Genomic DNA, 23,795 nt, shown 5'->3' with positions numbered 1-23,795 from the left:
GGTTTAAATGAATTGTACCTTCTGGAATGTGCCTACTTTCAGCACCGTGAGCTGTCCATTTCCCATTTCCTGTCCATTTCCCATTTCCTGTCCATTTCCCATTTCCTGTCCATTTCCCATTTCCTGTCCATTTCCCATTGATTGTGGCAGCTGCTGCTTCAAGATTCAGAACCACAATGTCAGTTACTAGAATCTGTCTTAATGTGAGGTCAATAACTCAATAACCCAAGTGCATGTTTTGGGACTAGGTCTAATCAAACATTATTTTCAGATGAAGCCTTCGACTCTCCTCCTGAACTACCACTGTAGACGGAGGCAGCACACACAACAACAATTAAAAATAAAATTAAAAATGATCAGGAAGAGCAGAGCAGGCTGGGGATCTTAGAAATATGATTTTGCTCTGTGCTTCTCTGAGCATCCACTTCGTAGTCTATAGTCTTTGATTGAGTTCGCAGTAAAAAAAGCCTATAGGCCCAGCAGAGAATCAGAGATGAGGGTGGCATCAGACAGACATTCATACATAGCCTAATAAGAAACTCATTCTAAAAATGCTAAGAAATATTGAAATGTTGATCAATTACAACTGACATGTCCCTCCCCATTTTCCTGCAGGTAACCATTCTGTCAATTTCTATCCATCCATATCGGTACACGTATTCACACTGAACCGTTCGGTACGGGGGCCTCGGTTGGGTCCACAATTTAAACATTTTAGGCTGTAGTTGTTTTAGCAGAGTAGCCTGCGTTGAAAACCAGCAGGCTCCGGACATCGTAGGGTAAGACTCAGATATCGTAGGGTAAGGTACCAGACATCGTAGGGTAAGACTCAGACATCGTAGGGTAAGACTCCAGACATCGTAGGGTAAGGTACCAGACATCGAGGGTAAGACTCCAGACATCGAGGGGTAAGGTACCAGACATCGTAGGGGTAAGGTACCAGACATCGTATGGTAAGGTAACAGACATCGTAGGGTAAGGTAACAGACATCGTAGGGTAAGGTACCAGACATCGTAGGGTAAGACTCCAAACACCGTAGGGTAAGACTCCAGACATCGTAGGGTAAGACTCCAGACATCGTAGGGTAAGGTAACAGACATCGTAGGGTAAGGTACCAGACATCGTAGGGTAAGACTCCAAACACCGTAGGGTAAGACTCCAGACATCGTAGGGTAAGACTCCAGACATCGTAGGGTAAGGTAACAGACATCGAGGGTAAGGTACCAGACATCGTAGGGTAAGGTACCAGACATCGTAGGGTAAGACTCAGACATTGTAGGGTAAGACTCAGACATCGTAGGGTAAGGTACCAGACATCGTAGGGTAAGACTCCAGACATCGTAGGGCAAGACTCCAGACATCGTAGGGTAAGGTACCAGACATCGTATGGTAAGGTACCAGACATCGTATGGTAAGGTACCAGACATCGTAGGGTAAGGTACCAGACATCGTAGGGTAAGGTACCAGACATCGTAGGTAAGGTACCAGACATCGTAGGGTAAGGTACCAGACATCGTAGGGTAAGGTACCAGACATCGTAGGGTAAGGTACCAGACATCGTAGGGTAAGACTCCAGACATCGTAGGGTAAGACTCCAGACATCGTAGGGTAAGACTCCAGACATCGTAGGGTAAGGTACCAGACATCGTAGGGTAAGGTACCAGACATCGTAGGGTAAGGTACCAGACATCGTGGGGTAAGACTCCAGACATCGTAGGGTAAGACTCAGACATCGTAGGGTAAGACTCCAGACATCGTAGGGTAAGGTACCAGACATCGTAGGTAAGGCTCCAGACATCGTAGGGTAAGGTACCAGACATCGTAGGGTAAGGTACCAGACATCGTAGGGTAAGGTACCAGACATCGTAGGGTAAGGTACCAGACATTGTAGGGTAAGACTCCAGACATCGTAGGGTAAGACTCCAGACATCGTAGGGTAAGACTCCAGACATCGTAGGGTAAGACTCCAGACATCGTAGGGTAAGACTCCAGACATCGTATGGTAAGGTACCAGACATCGTAGGGTAAGGTACCAGACATCGTAGGGTAAGGTACCAGACATTGTAGGGTAAGGTACCAGACATCGTAGGGTAAGGTACCAGACATCGTAGGGTAAAGTACCAGACATCGTAGGGTAAGACTCCAGACATCGTAGGGTAAGACTCCAGACATCGTAGGGTAAGGTACCAGACATCGTAGGGTAAGGTACCAGACATCGTAGGGTAAGGTACCAGACATCGTAGGGTAAGGTACCAGACATCGTAGGGTAAGGTACCAGACATCGTAGGGTAAGACTCCAGACATCGTAGGGTAAGACTCCAGACATCGTAGGGTAAGGTACCAGACATCGTAGGGTAAGACTCCAGACATCGTAGGGTAAGACTCCAGACATCGTAGGGTAAGGTACCAGACATTGTAGGGTAAGGTACCAGACATCGTAGGGTAAGGTACCAGACATCGTAGGGTAAGACTCCAGACATCGTAGGGTAAGACTCCAGACATCGTAGGGTAAGACTCCAGACATCGTAGGGTAAGGTACCAGACATCGTAGTGTAAGGTACCAGACATCGTAGTGTAAGGTACCAGACATTGTAGGGTAAGGTACCAGACATTGTAGGGTAAGGTACCAGACATCGTAGGGTAAGGTACCAGACATCGTAGGGTAAGACTCAGACATCGTAGGGTAAGACTCCAGACATCGTAGGGTAAGGTACCAGACATCGTATGGTAAGGTAACAGACATCGTAGGGTAAGGTAACAGACATCGTAGGGTAAGGTACCAGACATCGTAGGGTAAGACTCCAAACACCGTAGGGTAAGACTCCAGACATCGTAGGGTAAGACTCCAGACATCGTAGGGTAAGGTAACAGACATCGTAGGGTAAGGTACCAGACATCGTAGGGTAAGACTCCAAACACCGTAGGGTAAGACTCCAGACATCGTAGGGTAAGACTCCAGACATCGTAGGGTAAGGTAACAGACATCGTAGGGTAAGGTACCAGACATCGTAGGGTAAGGTACCAGACATCGTAGGGTAAGACTCCAGACATTGTAGGGTAAGACTCCAGACATCGTAGGGTAAGGTACCAGACATCGTAGGGTAAGACTCAGACATCGTAGGGTAAGACTCCAGACATCGTAGGGTAAGGTACCAGACATCGTATGGTAAGGTACCAGACATCGATGGTAAGGTACCAGACATCGAGGGTAAGGTACCAGACATCGTAGGGTAAGGTACCAGACATCGTAGGGTAAGGTACCAGACATCGTAGGGTAAGGTACCAGACATCGTAGGGTAAGGTACCAGACATCGTAGGGTAAGGTACCAGACATCGTAGGGTAAGACTCCAGACATCGTAGGGTAAGACTCCAGACATCGTAGGGTAAGACTCCAGACATCGTAGGGTAAGGTACCAGACATCGTAGGGTAAGACTCCAGACATTGTAGGGTAAGACTCCAGACATCGTAGGGTAAGGTACCAGACATCGTAGGGTAAGACTCCAGACATCGTAGGGTAAGACTCCAGACATCGTAGGGTAAGGTACCAGACATCGATGGTAAGGTACCAGACATCGTATGGTAAGGTACCAGACATCGTAGGGTAAGGTACCAGACATCGTAGGGTAAGGTACCAGACATCGTAGGGTAAGGTACCAGACATCGTAGGGTAAGGTACCAGACATCGTAGGGTAAGGTACCAGACATCGTAGGGTAAGGTACCAGACATCGTAGGGTAAGACTCCAGACATCGTAGGGTAAGACTCCAGACATCGTAGGGTAAGACTCCAGACATCGTAGGGTAAGGTACCAGACATCGTAGGGTAAGGTACCAGACATCGTAGGGTAAGGTACCAGACATTGTGGGGTAAGAATCCAGACATCGTAGGGTAAGACTCCAGACATCGTAGGGTAAGACTCCAGACATCGTAGGGTAAGGTACCAGACATCGTAGGGTAAGGCTCCAGACATCGTAGGGTAAGGTACCAGACATCGTAGGGTAAGGTACCAGACATCGTAGGGTAAGGTACCAGACATCGTAGGGTAAGGTACCAGACATCGTAGGGTAAGACTCCAGACATCGTAGGGTAAGACTCCAGACATCGTAGGGTAAGACTCCAGACATCGTAGGGTAAGACTCCAGACATCGTAGGGTAAGACTCCAGACATCGTATGGTAAGGTACCAGACATCGTAGGGTAAGGTACCAGACATCGTAGGGTAAGGTACCAGACATTGTAGGGTAAGGTACCAGACATCGTAGGGTAAGGTACCAGACATCGTAGGGTAAAGTACCAGACATCGTAGGGTAAGACTCCAGACATCGTAGGGTAAGACTCCAGACATCGTAGGGTAAGGTACCAGACATCGTAGGGTAAGGTACCAGACATCGTAGGGTAAGGTACCAGACATCGTAGGGTAAGGTACCAGACATCGTAGGGTAAGGTACCAGACATCGTAGGGTAAGACTCCAGACATCGTAGGGTAAGACTCCAGACATCGTAGGGTAAGGTACCAGACATCGTAGGGTAAGACTCCAGACATCGTAGGGTAAGACTCCAGACATCGTAGGGTAAGACTCCAGACATCGAGGGTAAGGTACCAGACATCGTAGGGTAAGACTCCAGACATCGTAGGGTAAGACTCCAGACATCGTAGGGTAAGACTCCAGACATCGTAGGGTAAGGTACCAGACATCGTAGTGTAAGGTACCAGACATCGTAGTGTAAGGTACCAGACATTGTAGGGTAAGGTACCAGACATTGTAGGGTAAGGTACCAGACATCGTAGGGTAAGGTACCAGACATCGTAGGTTAAGACTCCAGACATCGTAGGGTAAGACTCCAGACATCGTAGGGTAAGGTACCAGACATCGTAGGGTAAGGTAGCAGACATCGTAGGGTAAGGTACCAGACATCGTAGGGTAAGACTCCAGACATCGTAGGGTAAGGTACCAGACATCGTAGAGTAAGGTACCAGACATCGTAGGGTAAGGTACCAGACATCGAGGGTAAGACTCCAGACATCGTAGGGTAAGGTACCAGACATCGTAGGGTAAGGTAGCAGACATCGTAGGGTAAGGTACCAGACATCGTAGGGTAAGGTACCAGACATTGTAGGGTAAGGTACCAGACATCGTAGGGTAAGGTACCAGACATCGTAGGGTAAGACTCCAGACATCGTAGGGTAAGACTCCAGACATCGTAGGGTAAGGTACCAGACATCGTAGGGTAAGGTACCAGACATTGTAGGGTAAGGTACCAGACATTGTAGGGTAAGGTACCAGACATCGTAGGGTAAGGTACCAGACATCGTAGGGTAAGACTCCAGACATCGTAGGGTAAGACTCCAGACATTGTAGGGTAAGACTCAGACATACTCTACTGCTACTGTACTCTACTCTACTGTACTTTACTCTACTGTACTTTACTGTAATCTACTGTACTGTACTCTACTGAGCTCTACTGTAATCTACTGTAATATACTGTTCTGTACTATACTCTACTGAGCTCTACTGTAATCTACTCTACTGTACTCCACTCTACTGAGCTCTACTGTAATCTACTGTCTGTACTCTACTCTACTGAGCTCTACTGTAATCTGCTCTACTGTACTCCACTCTACTGAGCTTTACTGTAATCTACTGTTCTGTACTCCACTCTACTGAGCTCTACTGTAATCTACTGTCTGTACTCTACTGAGCTCTACTGTAATCTACTGTTCTGTACTCCACTCTACTGAGCTCTACTGTAATCTACTGTCTGTACTCTACTGAGCTCTACTGTACTCTACTGTAATCTACTCTACTGTACTCCACTCTACTGAGCTCTACTGTACACTACTCTACTGTACTCTACTCTACTGTACTGAACTCTACTGTACTGAACTCTACTGTACTCTACTATACTCTACTCTACCATATTTTACTGTAATCTACTCTATGAGGAGGAGGAATAATTGTCTGGGACTGTTTTTCATGGTTCGGGTCCATTAGCTCCAATGTTGGGAAACGCTACAGCATACAACAACATTCTAGACGATTCTGTGCTTCCAACTTTGTGGCAACAGTTTGGGGAAGGCCCTTTCCTGTTTCAGCATGACCCCGTGCACAAAGCGAGGTCCATACAGAAACGGTTTGTCGAGATCGGCGTGGAAGAAATTGACTGGCCTGCACAGAGCCCTGACCTCAACCCCATCGAACACCTTTGGGATGAATTGGAACGCCGACTGCAAGCCAGGCCTAATAGCCCAACATCAGTGCCCGATCCTACTAATGCTCTTGTGGCTGAATGGAAGCAAGTCCCCTCAGCAATGTCCCAACATCTAGTGGAAAGCCTTCCCAGAAGAGTGAAGGTTGTTATAGTAGCAATGTTCCAACATCTAGTGGAAAGCCTTCCCAGAAGAGTGAAGGTTGTTATAGCAGCAATGTTCCAACATCTAGTGGAAAGCCTTCCCAGAAGAGTGGAGGCTGTTATAGCAGCAATGTTCCAACATCTAGTAGAAAGCCTTCCCAGAAGAGTGGAGGCTGTTATAGCAGCAATGTTCCAACATCTAGTGAAAAGCCTTCCCAGAAGAGTGGAGACTGTTATAGCAGCAATGTTCCAACATCTAGTGGAAAGCCTTCCCAGAAGAGTGGAGGCTGTTATAGCAGCAATGTTCCAACATCTAGTGGAAAGCCTTCCAGAAGAGTGGAGGCTGTTATGGCAGCAATGTTCCAACATCTAGTGGAAAGCCTTCCCAGGAGAGTGGAGGCTGTTATAGCAGCAATGTTCCAACATCTAGTGGAAAGCCTTCCCAGAAGAGTGGAGGCTGTTGTAGCAGCAATGTTCCAACATCTAGTGGAAAGCCTTCCCAGAAGAGTGGAGGCTGTTATAGCAGCAAAGGGGGAACCAACTCTATATTAATGGCCATGATTTTGGAATGTGATGTTCAATAAACAGATGAACACATTATTTTGGTAATATTAATAATAATAAAATATAGTGTAGAGAGCTAGATAAAGCGAGAAGAGACTTAATGCTGAAGAATCAAAGCCCACAAATCCAATAATGGCCCATAGTTTTATCTAAATGTAAAATGGCTATACATGATTTGGTTGGACCGTACTTGTTATATGATGAACAGCTGCCAGTAGTGTAGCTCAGCATAATCCTGACTGACACTGACACACACACTGACACACACACACACACACACACACACACACACACACACACTGACACACACTGACACACACTGACACACACACACACACTGACACACACTGACACACACACACACACTGACACACACACACACACTGACACACACTGACACACACTGACACACACTGACACACACACACACACTGACACACACTGACACACACTGACACACACTGACACACACACACACACACTGACACACACTGACACGCACACACACACTGACACACACACACACTGACACACACACACACACTGACACACACTGACACACACTGACACACACTGACACACACACACACACTGACACACACTGACACACACACACACACTGACACACACACACACTGACACACACTGACACACACACACACACACTGACACACACTGACACACACTGACACACACTGACACACACACACACACACACTGACACACACACACACACACACTGACACACACACACTGACACACACTGACACACACACACACACACACTGACACACACACACACACACACTGACACACACACACACACACTGACACACACACACACACACTGACACACACACACACACACTGACACACACACACTGACACACACACTGACACACACACACACTGACACACACACACTGACACACACACACTGACACACACACACTGACACACACACACACACTGACACACACACACACACACACACACTGACACACACACACACTGACACACACACACACTGACACACACACACACTGACACACACACACACACACACACACTGACACACACACACACACACACACACACACACACTGACACACACACACACTGACACACACACACACACACACACTGACACACACACACACTGACACACACACACACACACACACACACACACACACTGACACACACACACACACTGACACACACACACACACTGACACACACACACACTGACACACACACACACACTGACACACACACACACACTGACACACGCACACACACTGACACACGCACACACACTGACACACACACACACACACACACACGAGTGATTAAACATTATCATTTACGTGAATGATAGTCATGGCTTGAAGTGGTGGCTGTAGCTAGCAGATGGCTAGGGGAGAGGGAAGAATCCCCATACTCATCACACACACACACACACACACACACACACACACACACACACACACACACACACACACACACACACACACACACACACACACACACACACACACAGGTTTTCTGCCTGGAAAATGTGGCACTCGACATTTGAGAAATTCACTGAACCATAATGCATTGGGTGACTGATTAGGTATCCACCCACGGTGCTCAGAGTAACCTGATTAGGGCATCCACCCACGGTGCCCAGAGTAACCTGATTAGGCGTCCACCCACGGTGCTCAGAGTAACCTGATTAGGGCGTCCACCCACGGTGCCCAGAGTAACCTGATTAGGGTATCCACCCATGGTGCTCAGAGTAACCTGATTAGGCATCCACCCACGGTGCCCAGAGTAACCTGATTAGGGTATCCACCCATGGTGCTCAGAGTAACCTGATTAGGCATCCACCCACGGTGCCCAGAGTAACCTGATTAGGGTATCCACCCACGGTGCCCAGAGTAACCTGATTAGGGTATCCACCCACGGTGCCCAGAGTAACCTGATTAGGGTATCCACCCACGGTGCTCAGAGTAACCTGATTAGGGTATCCACCCACGGTGCCCAGAGTAACCTGATTAGGGTATCCACCCACGGTGCTCAGAGTAACCTGATTAGGGCGTCCACCCACGGTGCTCAGAGTAACCTGATTAGGCGTCCACCCATGGTGCTCAGAGTAACCTGATTAGGGTATCCACCCACGGTGCCCAGAGTAACCTGATTAGGGTATCCACCCACGGTGCCCAGAGTAACCTGATTAGGGTATCCACCCACGGTGCTCAGAGTAACCTGATTAGGGTATCCACCCACGGTGCCCAGAGTAACCTGATTAGGGTATCCACCCACGGTGCTCAGAGTAACCTGATTAGGGTATCCACCCACGGTGCCCAGAGTAACCTGATTAGGATGTCGAACCCACGGTGCCCAGAGTAACCTGATTAGGGTATCCACCCACGGTGCCCAGAGTAACCTGATTAGGGTATCCACCCACGGTGCTCAGAGTAACCTGATTAGGATGTCGAACCCACGGTGCTCAGAGTAACCTGATTAGGGTATCCACCCACGGTGCCCAGAGTAACCTGATTAGGTATCCACCCACGGTGCTCAGAGTAACCTGATTAGGTATCCACCCACGGTGCCCAGAGTAACCTGATTAGGATGTCGAACCCACGGTGCCCAGAGTAACCTGATTAGGGTATCCACCCACGGTGCCCAGAGTAACCTGATTAGGATGTCGAACCCACGGTGCCCAGAGTAACCTGATTAGGGTATCCACCACGGTGCCCAGAGTAACCTGATTAGGGTATCCACCCACGGTGCCCAGAGTAACCTGATTAGGGTATCCACCCACGGTGCCCAGAGTAACCTGATTAGATGTCGAACCCACGGTGCTCAGAGTAACCTGATTAGGGTATCCACCCACGGTGCCCAGAGTAACCTGATTAGGGTATCCACCCACGGTGCCCAGAGTAACCTGATTAGGGTATCCACCCACGGTGCCCAGAGTAACCTGATTAGGTATCCACCCACGGTGCCCAGAGTAACCTGATTAGGGTATCCACCCACGGTGCCCAGAGTAACCTGATTAGGATGTCGAACCCACGGTGCTCAGAGTAACCTGATTAGGGTATCCACCCACGGTGCCCAGAGTAACCTGATTAGGATGTCGAACCCACGGTGCCCAGAGTAACCTGATTAGGGTATCCACCACGGTGCCCAGAGTAACCTGATTAGGGTATCCACCCACGGTGCCCAGAGTAACCTGATTAGGGTATCCACCCACGGTGCCCAGAGTAACCTGATTAGGATGTCGAACCCACGGTGCTCAGAGTAACCTGATTAGGGTATCCACCCACGGTGCCCAGAGTAACCTGATTAGGGTATCCACCCACGGTGCCCAGAGTAACCTGATTAGGGTATCCACCCACGGTGCCCAGAGTAACCTGATTAGGATGTCGAACCCACGGTGCTCAGAGTAACCTGATTAGGGTATCCACCCACGGTGCTCAGAGTAACCTGATTAGGGTATCCACCCACGGTGCTCAGAGTAACCTGATTAGGTATCCACCCACGGTGCCCAGAGTAACCTGATTAGGATGTCGAACCCACGGTGCTCAGAGTAACCTGATTAGGCGTCCACCCATGGTGCTCAGAGTAACCTGATTAGGGCGTCCACCCACGGTGCCCAGAGTAACCTGATTAGGGTATCCACCCACGGTGCCCAGAGTAACCTGATTAGGGTATCCACCCACGGTGCTCAGAGTAACCTGATTAGGATGTCGAACCCACGGTGCTCAGAGTAACCTGATTAGGGTATCCACCCACGGTGCCCAGAGTAACCTGATTAGGGTATCCACCACGGTGCCCAGAGTAACCTGATTAGGGTATCCACCCACGGTGCCCAGAGTAACCTGATTAGGATGTCGAACCCACGGTGCTCAGAGTAACCTGATTAGGGTATCCACCCACGGTGCTCAGAGTAACCTGATTAGGTATCCACCCACGGTGCTCAGAGTAACCTGATTAGGGTATCCACCCACGGTGCCCAGAGTAACCTGATTAGATGTCGAACCCACGGTGCTCAGAGTAACCTGATTAGGGCGTCCACCCATGGTGCTCAGAGTAACCTGATTAGGGCGTCCACCCACGGTGCTCAGAGTAACCTGATTAGGGTATCCACCCACGGTGCCCAGAGTAACCTGATTAGGATGTCGAACCCACGGTGCCCAGAGTAACCTGATTAGGTATCCACCCACGGTGCCCAGAGTAACCTGATTAGGATGTCGAACCCACGGTGCCCAGAGTAACCTGATTAGGGTATCCACCCACGGTGCCCAGAGTAACCTGATTAGGATGTCGAACCCACGGTGCCCAGAGTAACCTGATTAGGGTATCCACCACGGTGCCCAGAGTAACCTGATTAGGATGTCGAACCCACGGTGCTCAGAGTAACCTGATTAGGGCATCCACCCACGGTGCTCAGAGTAACCTGATTAGGGCGTCCACCCACGGTGCTCAGAGTAACCTGATTTGGGCGTCCACCCACGGTGCTCAGAGTAACCTGATTAGGGCATCCACCCACGGTGCTCAGAGTAACCTGATTAGGGCATCCACCCACGGTGCTCAGAGTAACCTGATTAGGCGTCCACCCACGGTGATCAGAGTAACCTGATTAGGACATCCACCCACGGTGCTCAGAGTAACCTGATTAGGGCATCCACCCACGGTGCTCAGAGTAACCTGATTAGGGCGTCCACCCACGGTGCTCAGAGTAACCTGATTAGGCGTCCACCCACAGTGCTCAGAGTAACCTGATTAGGGCATCCACCCACGGTGCTCAGAGTAACCTGATTAGGCGTCCACCCACGGTGCTCAGAGTAACCTGATTAGGCGTCCACCCACGGTGCTCAGAGTAACCTGATTAGGGCGTCCACCCACGGTGCTCAGAGTAACCTGATTAACAGAACATGCAAGTCGAGGATGTAATGATGTGCTGTCCTTCATACCTAATGCTGATGCCACAATAGAGATAATAAAATATATAATTGTTTTTTAATTTTACCTATTATTTAACCAGTTAGACAAGTTGAGAACAAGTTCTCATTTACAAATGCGACCTGGCCAAGATAAAGCAAAGCAGTTCGACACAAACAACAACACAGAGTTACACATGGAGTAAAACAAACATACAGTCAATAATACAGTAGAAAAAAGTCTATGTACAATGTGAGCAAATGAGGTAAGATAAGGGAGTAAAGGCAATAAATAGGCCATGGTGGCGAAGTAAATACAATATAGCAATTAAACACTGGAATGGTAGATGTGCAGAAGATGAATGTGCAGGTAGAGATACAGGGGTGCAACGGAGGAAGATAAATAAATACAGTATGGGGATGAGGTAGTCGGGTGGGCTATTTACAGATTGGCTGTGTACAGGTAGAGTGATCGGTAAGCTGCTCTGACAGCTGATGCTTAAAGTTAGTGAGGGAGATATGAGTCTCCAGCTTCAGTAATTTTTGAAATTGCTCCAGTCATTGGCAGCAGAGAACTGGAAGGAAAGGCGGCAAAAGCAAGTGTTGGCTTTGGGGATGACCAGTGCAATATACCTGCTGGAGCGCGTGCTACAGGTGGGTGTTGCTATGGTGACCAGTGAGCTGAGATAAGGCGGGGCTTTACCTAGCAAAGACTTGTAGATGACCTGGAGCCAGTGGGTTTGGCGATGAGTATGAAGCGAGGGCCAGCTGACTAGAGCGTACAGGTCGCAGTGGTGGGTAGTATATGGGGCTTTGGTGACAAAATGGATGGCACTGTGATAGACTGCATCCAATTTATTGAGTAGGGTATTGGAGGCTATTTTGTAAATCACATCGCCGAAATCGAGGATCGGTAGGATGGTCAGTTTTATGAGGGTATGTTTGGCAGCATGAGTGAAGGATGCTTAGTTGCAAAATAGGGAAGCCGATTCTAGATTTAATTTTCGATTGGAGACGCTACAAACATCTGTCAGGACCAGGACCGGAGTCTACACAGACCGGTACCATAGCCAATCAGAGCTACAGAAGGAGGAGAGGAGGAGGAAAGAGCCCCCCGTCTGTCCCAAAGGAACGGGGGCCAGCTGCTGCAGCCCAAAACAACAGAACAACCATCCCTTCAACCTGCAGTCAGACACCAGACAAACCATCCTTCAACCTGCAGTCAGACACCAGACAGACAGACACCAGACAGTCAGACACCAGACAGACAGACACCAGACAGTCAGACACGAGACAGTCAGACACGAGACAGCCAGATACCAGACAGACAGACACCAGACAGACAGACACCAGACAGACAGACACCAGACAGTCAGACACCAGACAGTCAGACACGAGACAGTCAGACACGAGACAGCCAGATACCAGACAGACAGACACCAGACAGACAGACACCAGACAGTCAGACACCAGACAGACAGACACCAGGTGTGGACTAACAGTGTAATGCTGACTGAAGGGTCCTTGGTAAACAACAGGTGTAGACTAACAGTGAAATGCTGACTGAATGGTCCTTGGTAAACAACAGGTGTAGACTAACAGTGAAATGCTTGGTAAACAACAGGTGTAGACTAACAGTGAAATGCTTGGTAAACAACAGGTGTAGACTAACAGTGAAATGCTTGGTAAACAACAGGTGTGGACTAACAGTGTAATGCTTGGTAAACAACAGGTGTAGACTAACAGTGAAATGCTGACTGAATGGTCCTTGGTAAACAACAGGTGTGGACTAACAGTGAAATGCTGACTGAATGGTCCTTGGTAAACAACAGGTGTAGACTAACAGTGAAATGCTTGGTAAACAACAGGTGTGGACTAACAGTGTAATGCTGACTGAAGGGTCCTTGGTAAACAACAGGTGTAGACTAACAGTGAAATGCTTGGTAAACAACAGGTGTGGACTAACAGTGAAATGCTTGGTAAACAACAGGTGTGGACTAACAGTGAAATGCTTGGTAAACAACAGGTGTAGACTAACAGTGAAATGCTTGATAAACAACAGGTGTGGACTAACAGTGTAATGCTGACTGAAGGGTCCTTGGTAAACAACAGGTGTGGACTAACAGTGAAATGCTTGGTAAACAACAGGTGTAGACTAACAGTGAAATGCTTGGTAAACAACAGGTGTGGACTAACAGTGAAATGCTTACTGAAGGGTCCTTGGTAAACAACAGGTGTGGACTAACAGTGAAATGCTTGGTAAACAACAGGTGTAGACTAACAGAGAAATGCTTGGTAAACAACAGGTGTAGACTAACAGTGAAATGCTTGGTAAACAACAGGTGTAGACTAACAGTGAAATGCTTGGTAAACAACAGGTGTAGACTAACAGTGAAATGCTTGGTAAACAACAGGTGTAGACTAACAGTGAAATGCTTGGTAAACAACAGGTGTGGACTAACAGTGAAATGCTTGGTAAACAACAGGTGTGGACTAACAGTGAAATGCTTGGTAAACAACAGGTGTAGACTAACAGTGAAATGCTTGGTAAACAGGTGTGGACTAACAGTGTAATGCTTGCTAAACAACAGGTGTAGACTAACAGTGAAATGCTTGGTAAACAACAGGTGTGGACTAACAGTGTAATGCTGACTGAAGGGTCCTTGGTAAACAACAGGTGTGGACTAACAGTGAAATGCTTGGTAAACAACAGGTGTAGACTAACAGTGAAATGCTTGCTAAACAACAGGTGTGGACTAACAGTGTAATGCTGACTGAAGGGTCCTTGGTAAACAACAGGTGTGGACTAACAGTGAAATGCTTGGTAAACAACAGGGGTAGACTAACAGTGTAATGCTTACTGAGGTTTTAACTCCAACCCTGTTCTCTCTCTCTCTCTCTCTCTCTCTCCTCTCTCCCCTCTCTCTCCCTCTCTCTCTCTCTCTCTCTCTCTCTCATGAACTAAGTAACTGGAGAGGAAGTTAAAAGCATTCCAATGATTAAAAGGCTAAATCAGTATAATCTAGGAAACCGTGTAATTGTAACATTGTAGCCAAATAATGTAATAACAGAGAAAATCTGGCCAAGGATTTGAAATCACCTAAACCAGGTTTCCAAACACATCCCTCTATACTCTGCCAGTAGCTGTAGCTATTCCTGATCATAACTGGACAGGAAGTTAACCATTTAGAGACTGTCATTGATCCTGAATAATGTCGGCTAATTACAATGTAATAACATAGGATATCTGGCCAAGGATTTGAAAGAGTGCAAACCAGAATTCCAAAACACAACACACACACACAGTGTTATGGTGACTGGACACACACACACACACACTGTTATGGTGACTGGACTCACACACACACTATTATGTTGCCTGGACACACACTGGAACCCTCCTGTCTCAGCCTTCAGTATTTATGCTGCAGTAGTTTATGTGTCGGGGGCTCGGGTCAGTTTGTTATATCTGGAGTACTTCTCCTGTCCTATCCGGTGTCCTGTGTGAATTTAAGTATGCTCTCTCTAATTCTCTCTTTCTCTTTCTTTCTTTTCTCTCTCTCTCGGAGGACCTGAGCCCTAGGACCATGCCTCAGGACTACCTGACATGATGACTCCTTGCTGTCCCCAGTCCACCTGGCCGTGCTGCTGCTCCAGTTTCAACTGTTCTGCCTTTGATTATTATTATTTGACCATGCTGGTCATTTATGAACATTTGAACATCTTGGCCGTGTTCTGTTATAATCTCCACCCGGCACAGCCAGAAGAGGACTGGGCACCCCACATAGCCTGGTTCCTCTCTAGGTTTCTTCCTAGGTTTTGGCCTTTCTAGGGAGTTTTTCCTAGCCACCGTGCTTCTACACCTGCATTGCTTGCTGTTTGGGGTTTTAGGCTGGGTTTCTGTACAGCACTTTGAGATATCAGCTGATGTACGAAGGGTTATATAAATACATTTGATTTGATTTGACACACTGTTATGGTGACTGGACACACACACACACACACTGTTATGGTGACTGGACACACACACACACACACACACACACACATACACACACTGTTATGGTGACTGGACACACACACACACTGTTATGGTGACTGGACACACTGGACACACACACACACTGTTATGGTGACTGGACACACACACACACACACACACACACACACACACACACACACACACACACACACACACACACACACACACACACACACACACTGTTATGGTGACTGGACACACACACTGTTATGGTGACTGGACACACACTGTTATGGTGACTGGACACACACACACACACACACTGTTATGGTGACTGGACACACACACTGTTATGGTGACTGGACACACACACACACACACAAACACACACACACACACACTGTTATGGTGACTGGACACACACACACACACACACACTGTTATGGTGACTGGACACACACACACACACACACTGTTATGGTGACTGGACACACACACTGTTATTGTGACTGGACACACACACTGTTATGGTGACTGGACACACACACTGTTATGGTAACTGGACACACACACACACTTATGGTGACTGGACACACACTGTTTTGATGACTGTAGCGTAAACAGGAGCATGCCAAGTGTGTCCTCTCTCACTGCAACTGCAGTGCGTCTCAGTGGCGTCATCGCCATCATCAAGGTCATTGATATCAGATGGATACTGTAGTGTTAACTGAACGGAGATCGGTCACTGTTTAACACTGAAGCACTGTATCCTAACTGTATCTAACTACCTGTTTCTAACTACCTGTATCTAACTACCTGTATCTAACTACCTGTCGATGGAGAGGCTCCAACCCAGAGTGACTTTTATCGTGTTTATCTTGACTTTGTCTGTGCACAGAGTTCCTACTAGTATCACATATGACCAGCCACGTTCTGCAGGACATCAGATCAACAGTCACTTGTTGGATAATGTCTGGTCACCGGACCTGGCCAAGGCTTTCGACTTTTGTCAATCACAACATTCTTATCGGCAGACTCAACAGCCTTGGTTTCTCAAATGACTGCCTCGCCTGGTTCACCAACTACTTCTCTGATAGAGTTCAGTGTGTCAAATCGGAGGGCCTGTTGTCCGGAACTCTGGCAGTCTCTATGGGTGTGCCACAGGGTTCAATTCTCGGACCAACTCTCTTCTCTGTATACTTCAATGATGTCGCTCTCGCTGCTGGTGATTATTTGATCCACCTCTACGCAGACGACACCATTCTTTATACATCTGGCCCTTCTTTGGACACTGTGTTAACAACCCTCCAGACGAGCTTCAATGCCATACAACTCTCCTTCTGTGGCCTCCAACTGCTCTTAAATGCAAGTAAAACTAAATGCATGCTCTTTAACCGATCGCTGCCTGCACCTGCCCCCATCACTACTCTGGACGGCTCTGACTTAGAATGTGTGGACAACTACAAATACCTAGGTGTCTGGCTAGACTGTAAACATCTCCAATCCAAAGTTAAATCTAGAATCGGCTTCCTATTTCCTAACAAAGCCTCTTTCACACATGCTGCTAAACATACCCTCGTAAAACTGACCATCCTGCCGATCCTTGACTTCGGCGATGTCATTTACAAAATAGCCTCCAGCACGCTACTCAACAAATTGGATGTAGTTTATCACAGTGCCATCCGTTTTGCTTCACCAAAGCTCCATATACTACCCACCATTGCGACCTGTATGCTCGTCGGCTGGCTCTCGCTTCATACTCATCGCCAAACCCACTGGCTCCAGGTCATCTACAAGTCTTTGTTAGGTAAAGCCCTGCCTTATCTCAGCTCGCTCGTCACCATAGCAGCACCCAACCGTAGCGTGCGATCTCCAGCAGGTATTTCTCACTGGTCACCCCCAAAGCCAATTCCTCCTTTGGCCGCCTCTCCTTCCAGTTCTCTGCTGCCAATGACTGGAACTAACTGCAAAAATCTCTGAAGCTGGAGACTCTTACCTCCCTCACTAGCTTTAAGCACCAGCTGTCAGAGCAGATCACAGATCACTGCACCTGTACATAGCTCATCTATAAATAGCCCATCTATCTACCTCATCTCCATACAGTATTTATTCATTTATCTTGTTCCTTTGCACCCCTGTATCTCTACTTGTACATTCATCTTCTGCACATCAATCACTCTAGTGTCTAATTGGTATATTGTAAAAATTTCACCACCATGGCCTATTTATTGCTACATCTCTTATCCTACCTCCAATCCACATGCTGTTTATAGATTTTCTTCTACTGTATTATTGACTGTATGTTTTGTTTATTCCATGTGTAACTCTGTGTTGTTGTATGTGTTGAACTGCTTTGCTTTATCTTGTCCAGGTCGCAGTTGTAAATGAGAACTTGTTCACAACTGGCCTACCTGGTTAAATAAAGGTGTTCTCAACTGGCCTACCTGGTTAAATAAAGGTGTTCTCAACTACATAAATATATATAACTACCTGGTTAAATAAAGGGGAAATAAAACATAAAAATAAAACTGAGAATAAGATGGATGAGAGTTCCAGAGTCTCGTATCAGAGAGACTTGAAAAGCTGCCAGAGACATGGCTGGACTCTATCTACCTGGTTCCTCCATTTTCCGTCAGTTCACAAGTGGCTGAATCTCACCAGAGAAATCATCATAGCGAGGGAAACAGTGCCCCTCTGTCTCTCTATGTGTAGTCCATGTATCTGATGCTGTCTGGACCAAAAGAGTATTACATGTTGCTGAGGTAGCATTTAATTGATCGACGCCAACAAGCATTTGGCCTCCCTTGATACAAAAATGATTCAATAATTAGCCGATCAGCGTTGACCTGCAGCAAAACGCCCCACCAAAAGGAGGCCAGTTTGGATTTGGCTTCACACTAATCAAAACACATTGTAAGCAAAACTTAATTTTGGTTTCTGGTCTGCATGTGTTCATGTTCTGCAGTAACGAGCTTGCTAGATAGGCCTGTTCCTAACCCATGGATAGAGATGTGGATTTGGAAGTCTCTGTACAGGCCAATGATTATATTCACGATTCTAATCTAACCATAAATTAATATATTGTGCCAGTGGCCTAACATGATTGGAGGTCAATATGTAGCCTAGATGTAACCAACTAGTCTCACATTAACTGGTAGTAGTTGACCAATTAGTTATAGTGATTTTACTGACATTAATTTTGTTTATGAATTATTAAGTGATCAAAACTCATAATTATGTTACGAAATTGTTAACAGAATTACCTAAAAATCTGTAACGTAATTACTGCAGCTGAATTGGCTACAAATCATAATAATCACAAACCACAGTTGGGTCACCTGCTATTCGGTTGAATGCATTCAGTTGTACAACTGACTAGGTATCCCCTTTCCCTACTGTCCTCCCTTCCACTGGCATGCTGTTATGTTCAGCAGCCCCTCCCCCTCTCTTTCCCTCTCTCTCCGGTTAATGTCTCTTGAAAAGTAGTTGACATTTATTCAGTCTGGTGTTAGCATCCACAGGCGGACAGGACTGGACCAAATCTAAACCTATCATAGACGTACAGTACCAGTCAAACGTTTGGACACAACTGCTCATTCCAGGGTTTTTCTACATTGTAGAATAATAGTTGTAGCATATATGAAATAACACATATGGAATCATGTAGTAACCAAAAAAATAAATAAATTGAGATTCTTCAAAGAAGCCATCCTTTGCTTTGATGGCAGCTTTGAACACTTGGAATTCTCTCAACCAGCTTTTACGAGGTAGTCACCTGGAATGCATTTCAATTAACAGGTGTGCCTTGTTTGAGCCAATCAGTTGTGTTGTGACAAGGTAGGGGTTATACAGAAGATAGCCCTATTTGGTAAAAGACCAAGTCTATATTATGTCAAGAACAGCTCAAATGAGCAAAGAGAAACGACAGTCCATCATTACTTTAAGACATGACGGTCAGTCAATGCGGAAAAAATTTCAAAACTTTGACCGTTTCTTCAAGTGCAGTCACAAAAACCATCAAGTGCTGTGATGAAACTGGCTCTCATGAGGACCACCACAGGAAAGGAAGACTTTTTTTTTTGTACATTAGAGTTACCAGCTTCAGAAATTACAGCCCAAATAAATGCTTCACAGAGTTCAAGTAGCAGACACCTCAGCATCAACTGTTCAGAGGAGACTGTGTGAATCAGGCCTTCATGGTTGATTTGCTGTAAAGAAACCACTACTAAAGGACACCAATAAGAAGAAGAGACTTGGTTGGGCCAAGAAACACGAGCAATGGACATCAGATCTGTGGAAATGTGTCCTGATGAGTCCAAATGTGCGATTTTTGGTTCCAACCACCGTGTCTTAGTGAGACGCAGAGTAAGGTAACGGACGATCGCCGCATGTGTGGTTCCCACCGTGAAGCATGGAGGAGGAGGTGTGATGGTGAGGGGGTACTTTGCTGCTGACACTGTCGGTATATTGTAATATACCCTACTGAACTACACTGTGCTGTACTCTATTGTACTGAACTCTAATCTACGGTTCTGTGTTGTGCTGCAGACATCTTTGTGTCTTAATTCAGAGCAGAAATGTAAGTTTTCGGGAAAACATGATCGCATAAAAACCTGAGGGAGATTTTACCGTAATTCCGTTACCAAAGTTTGCATCTGCACAGTTCTTCCACTAAATGTGTTTTTGTAAAATACTAGTTCAGTGTTAATTGTTAAAAGTTGTCCTAGAGCATAGAGTTACATGGTTTGTTAAACTTTGTTTGACTTACTGTACATTTTAAAGTAAAAAAACTGAGTCAAAGTGTAATTCCGTTTCCATGGAATTCACCGAGAGCTACTGCTTACACAGGCAGAAAAAAATCTAAAAGAACATCCAAAATAACAATATATGAGGAAGGTTGAATCCTATTACACCGGCTCTGATGCTTGTCGTATGTGACAGGGCTTATAAAGGGAAACCCAGCCGTGAGATGCCCAATGATGTAGAACCCCCCACCCCCCCCAAAAAACGAGCTAAATGCCTTTTATACTCGTGTTGAGGAATACAACAGGAAGTAAGGGGGTGCTGAGGGTACTGAGCCCTCAACACGGAGGGACCCTCAGGGGTGCATTTGCTTGGTCCCTTCCTGTACTCCCCTTCTCACCCATGACCGCATAGTCATGCACTTCAACACCATCATCAAGTTTGCAAAGGACAAGGCGGTGGTAGGCCTGATCACAGACAGCGATGAGAAGGCCAGAGACTTGGCAGTGTGTTGGCAGGACAACAACCTCTCCCTCAACGTCAGTAAACTATCATGGATTATAGGAGAAAGAGGGGAGAGCACGCCCCCATCCACATCGACAGGGCTTTAGTGGAGCGGGTCGAGAGCTTCAAGTTCTTTGGCGTCTACACCACTAAGGACATGGTCCACACACACCAACTCAGTCGTGAAGGGGGCACGACAGCACCTCTTGCCCCTCTGAAAGATTAAAATATATGGCATGGGGCCTAGGATCCACAAAAAGTTATACAGCTGCACCATCGAGAGCATCTTGACTTGCTGAATTACTTGGTATGGCAAATGCACCGCCTCGACCTCAAGATGCTACAGAGGGTGGTGCGAACAGCCCAGTACATCACTGGGGCTGAGCACCCTGCCATCCAGGACCTCAGTACCAGGCGGTGTCAGAGGAAGACCAGAAAAATTGCCAAAGACTCCAGGCATCCAAGCCATAGACTGTTCTCTCTGTTACCGTCTGGCATGGGCTCTCGGACCAACAGGCTCCGAGACAGCTTCTACCCCCAACCATAAGACTGCCAAATAGTTCATTAAAGGTTACCCAGACTGTGTGTGTGTGTGTGTGTGTGTGTGTGTGTGTGTGTGTGTGTGTGTGTGTGTGTGTGTGTGTGTGTGCGTGTGCAGAAAAATAAGTTGTTTGACAATACAAATATAATAGGCTATTTGGAGTCACTGCCGGGCATTTAAATTGATGATCAGTCTATTTAAAACGTGAATTCGAGCTCAAATTGTTTACCACAATGGTCCATGGCATGATAATAAATGTGGGACTTAATTTAACTTGGGTAATGGAAGCCATACTAAATAATTATTTGCACACATCGCAGACCCTGTTCTCTAAACATAGGCTAAGGGGAATCCCTGCACAACGCATGTGGATACATACCAGATCAACGGTTATCGTTGGATACTTTGTATCCTTGAGGCCTCTACAATACTGTTTCCCGTTATATTATAACCGATTGAACGTTAACCCACCAGTCAACCACAATTGGTGGTCAAAAAAAGAGGGCAGAAGAGGGAAACAGTTACACCGCGAACAGCGTCCAGCTGAATACAGCAACGTATAATATTCAAAACACTACCGTCACACTGCCCAGTCAATGTATGCTCCTTTTGAATCACACATAGTTAATACAGTCTGTTAATCAAATTGGCACTTGTTTAAAGAGAGAATCCGTCTTACCTTGCCTATCCAGGCCATCCTAAACATATATTCAGACAATGGTTCTGTCTCGGTTGGAGCTGTTGGGTTTCGTGACGAGATGAAAAACAGTTCTGCCGTTTGTTGTTGTTGTTGTTGTTGTTGTTTTATGTGCGGTTTATTGATGCGCGCGACAAACGCATATTCGGTTGTTTATCAAACGAAGATCATTTCTCCCACATAAATTTTGTAGCGTACCGTTATTCGAGTTATCTCGGCATTCTCCATGGAACCTGGTGTTGGATTGACGTGTGCTGCTACTGGCTGATAGACGCGACCGCACCGCCTCCTGGGGATCACGTGACCCTCTGGTGTCTGATTCTTGATTCCTTCACGCAGGGAGATCATCGAGACAGCCGCAGCCCGGTGTAAGGGTCTGCTGTGCTGCATATAAGATCATATAAAGAGAATAGGATGGACAAGCTTTGAACTTCAACTGAAGGTGTTTTCTTATGAGACCGAGAAAACCACAAAGCATTCGTTTAATGGGGTTTTATCTTCTGCAGTTTGGGGGGGGGGGGTATTGCCCAAATTACTTCTGAATCACATCACACAGGCTGTGTAGCATTTAAATAATAATAATAATAATAATAATTTGGTGGGTGCCTGTAATTGTCCTATTTCACATATGTACAAGTGTGTATCAATACGCATGTGTGAGTTGGAAACATGTTTGTTTTTTGCATATCCCAACTCTACCCTCAGAGAGTAGGGTCACAGCCAGGGTCTGTCATTACTCTCAGAGAGTAGGGTCACAGCCAGGGTCTGCCATTACTCTCAGAGAGTAGGGTCACAGCCAGAGTCTGCCATTACTCTCAGAGAGTAGGGTCACAGCCAGAGTCTGCCATTACTCTCAGAGAGTAGGGTCACAGCCAGGGTCTACCATTACCCTCAGAGAGTAGGGTCACAGCCAGAGTCTGCCATTACTCTCAGAGAGTAGGGTCACAGCCAGGGTCTGCCATTACCCTCAGAGAGTAGGGTCACAGCCAGGGTCTGCCATTACCCTCAGAGAGTAGGGTCACAGCCAGAGTCTGCCATTACTCTCAGAGAGTAGGGTCACAGCCAGGGTCTGCCATTACTCTCAGAGAGTAGGGTCACAGCCAGGGTCTGTCATTACTCTCAGGGAGTAGGGTCACAGCCAGAGTCTGTCATTACTCTCAGAGAGTAGGGTCACAGCCAGGGTCTATTACTCTCAGAGAGTAGGGTCACAGCCAGGGTCTGCCATTACTCTCAGAGAGTAGGGTCACAGCCAGAGTCTGCCATTACTCTCAGAGAGTAGGGTCACGGCCAGGGTCTGTCATTACTCTCAGAGAGTAGGGTCACAGCCAGGGTCTGCCATTACTCTCAGAGAGTAGGGTCACAGCCAGGGTCTGTCATTACTCTCAGAGAGTAGGGTCACAGCCAGGGTCTGCCATTACTCTCAGAGTAGGGTCACGGCCAGGGTCTGTCATTACTCTCAGAGAGTAGGGTCACAG

At 47.0% G+C, this 23,795-nt stretch overlaps 1 protein-coding gene across 2 annotated transcripts in view; it reads right to left on the bottom strand.

Moving 5' to 3' along the window:
- The window catches only part of LOC135537857 (alpha-N-acetylgalactosaminide alpha-2,6-sialyltransferase 3-like), a 107,363-nt gene extending 84,812 nt beyond the window's left edge, over positions 1-22,551 (bottom strand). For both annotated transcript variants that reach the window (XM_064963869.1, XM_064963871.1), the window contains exon 1: positions 22,303-22,551. In XM_064963869.1, the coding sequence (XP_064819941.1) occupies positions 22,303-22,329 (27 nt within the window). In that variant the 5' untranslated portion in view covers positions 22,330-22,551. The remainder of the gene's footprint in view (positions 1-22,302) is intronic.
- Between the last annotated feature and the right edge of the window lie 1,244 nt (positions 22,552-23,795).

Source organism: Oncorhynchus masou, unplaced genomic scaffold, assembly GCF_036934945.1.
Source record: "Oncorhynchus masou masou isolate Uvic2021 unplaced genomic scaffold, UVic_Omas_1.1 unplaced_scaffold_858, whole genome shotgun sequence".
NCBI classification, from domain to species: domain Eukaryota; kingdom Metazoa; phylum Chordata; class Actinopteri; order Salmoniformes; family Salmonidae; genus Oncorhynchus; species Oncorhynchus masou.
Note: the sequence above shows the minus strand (reverse complement) of the source record. Positions and strands in the feature narration are given on the sequence as shown.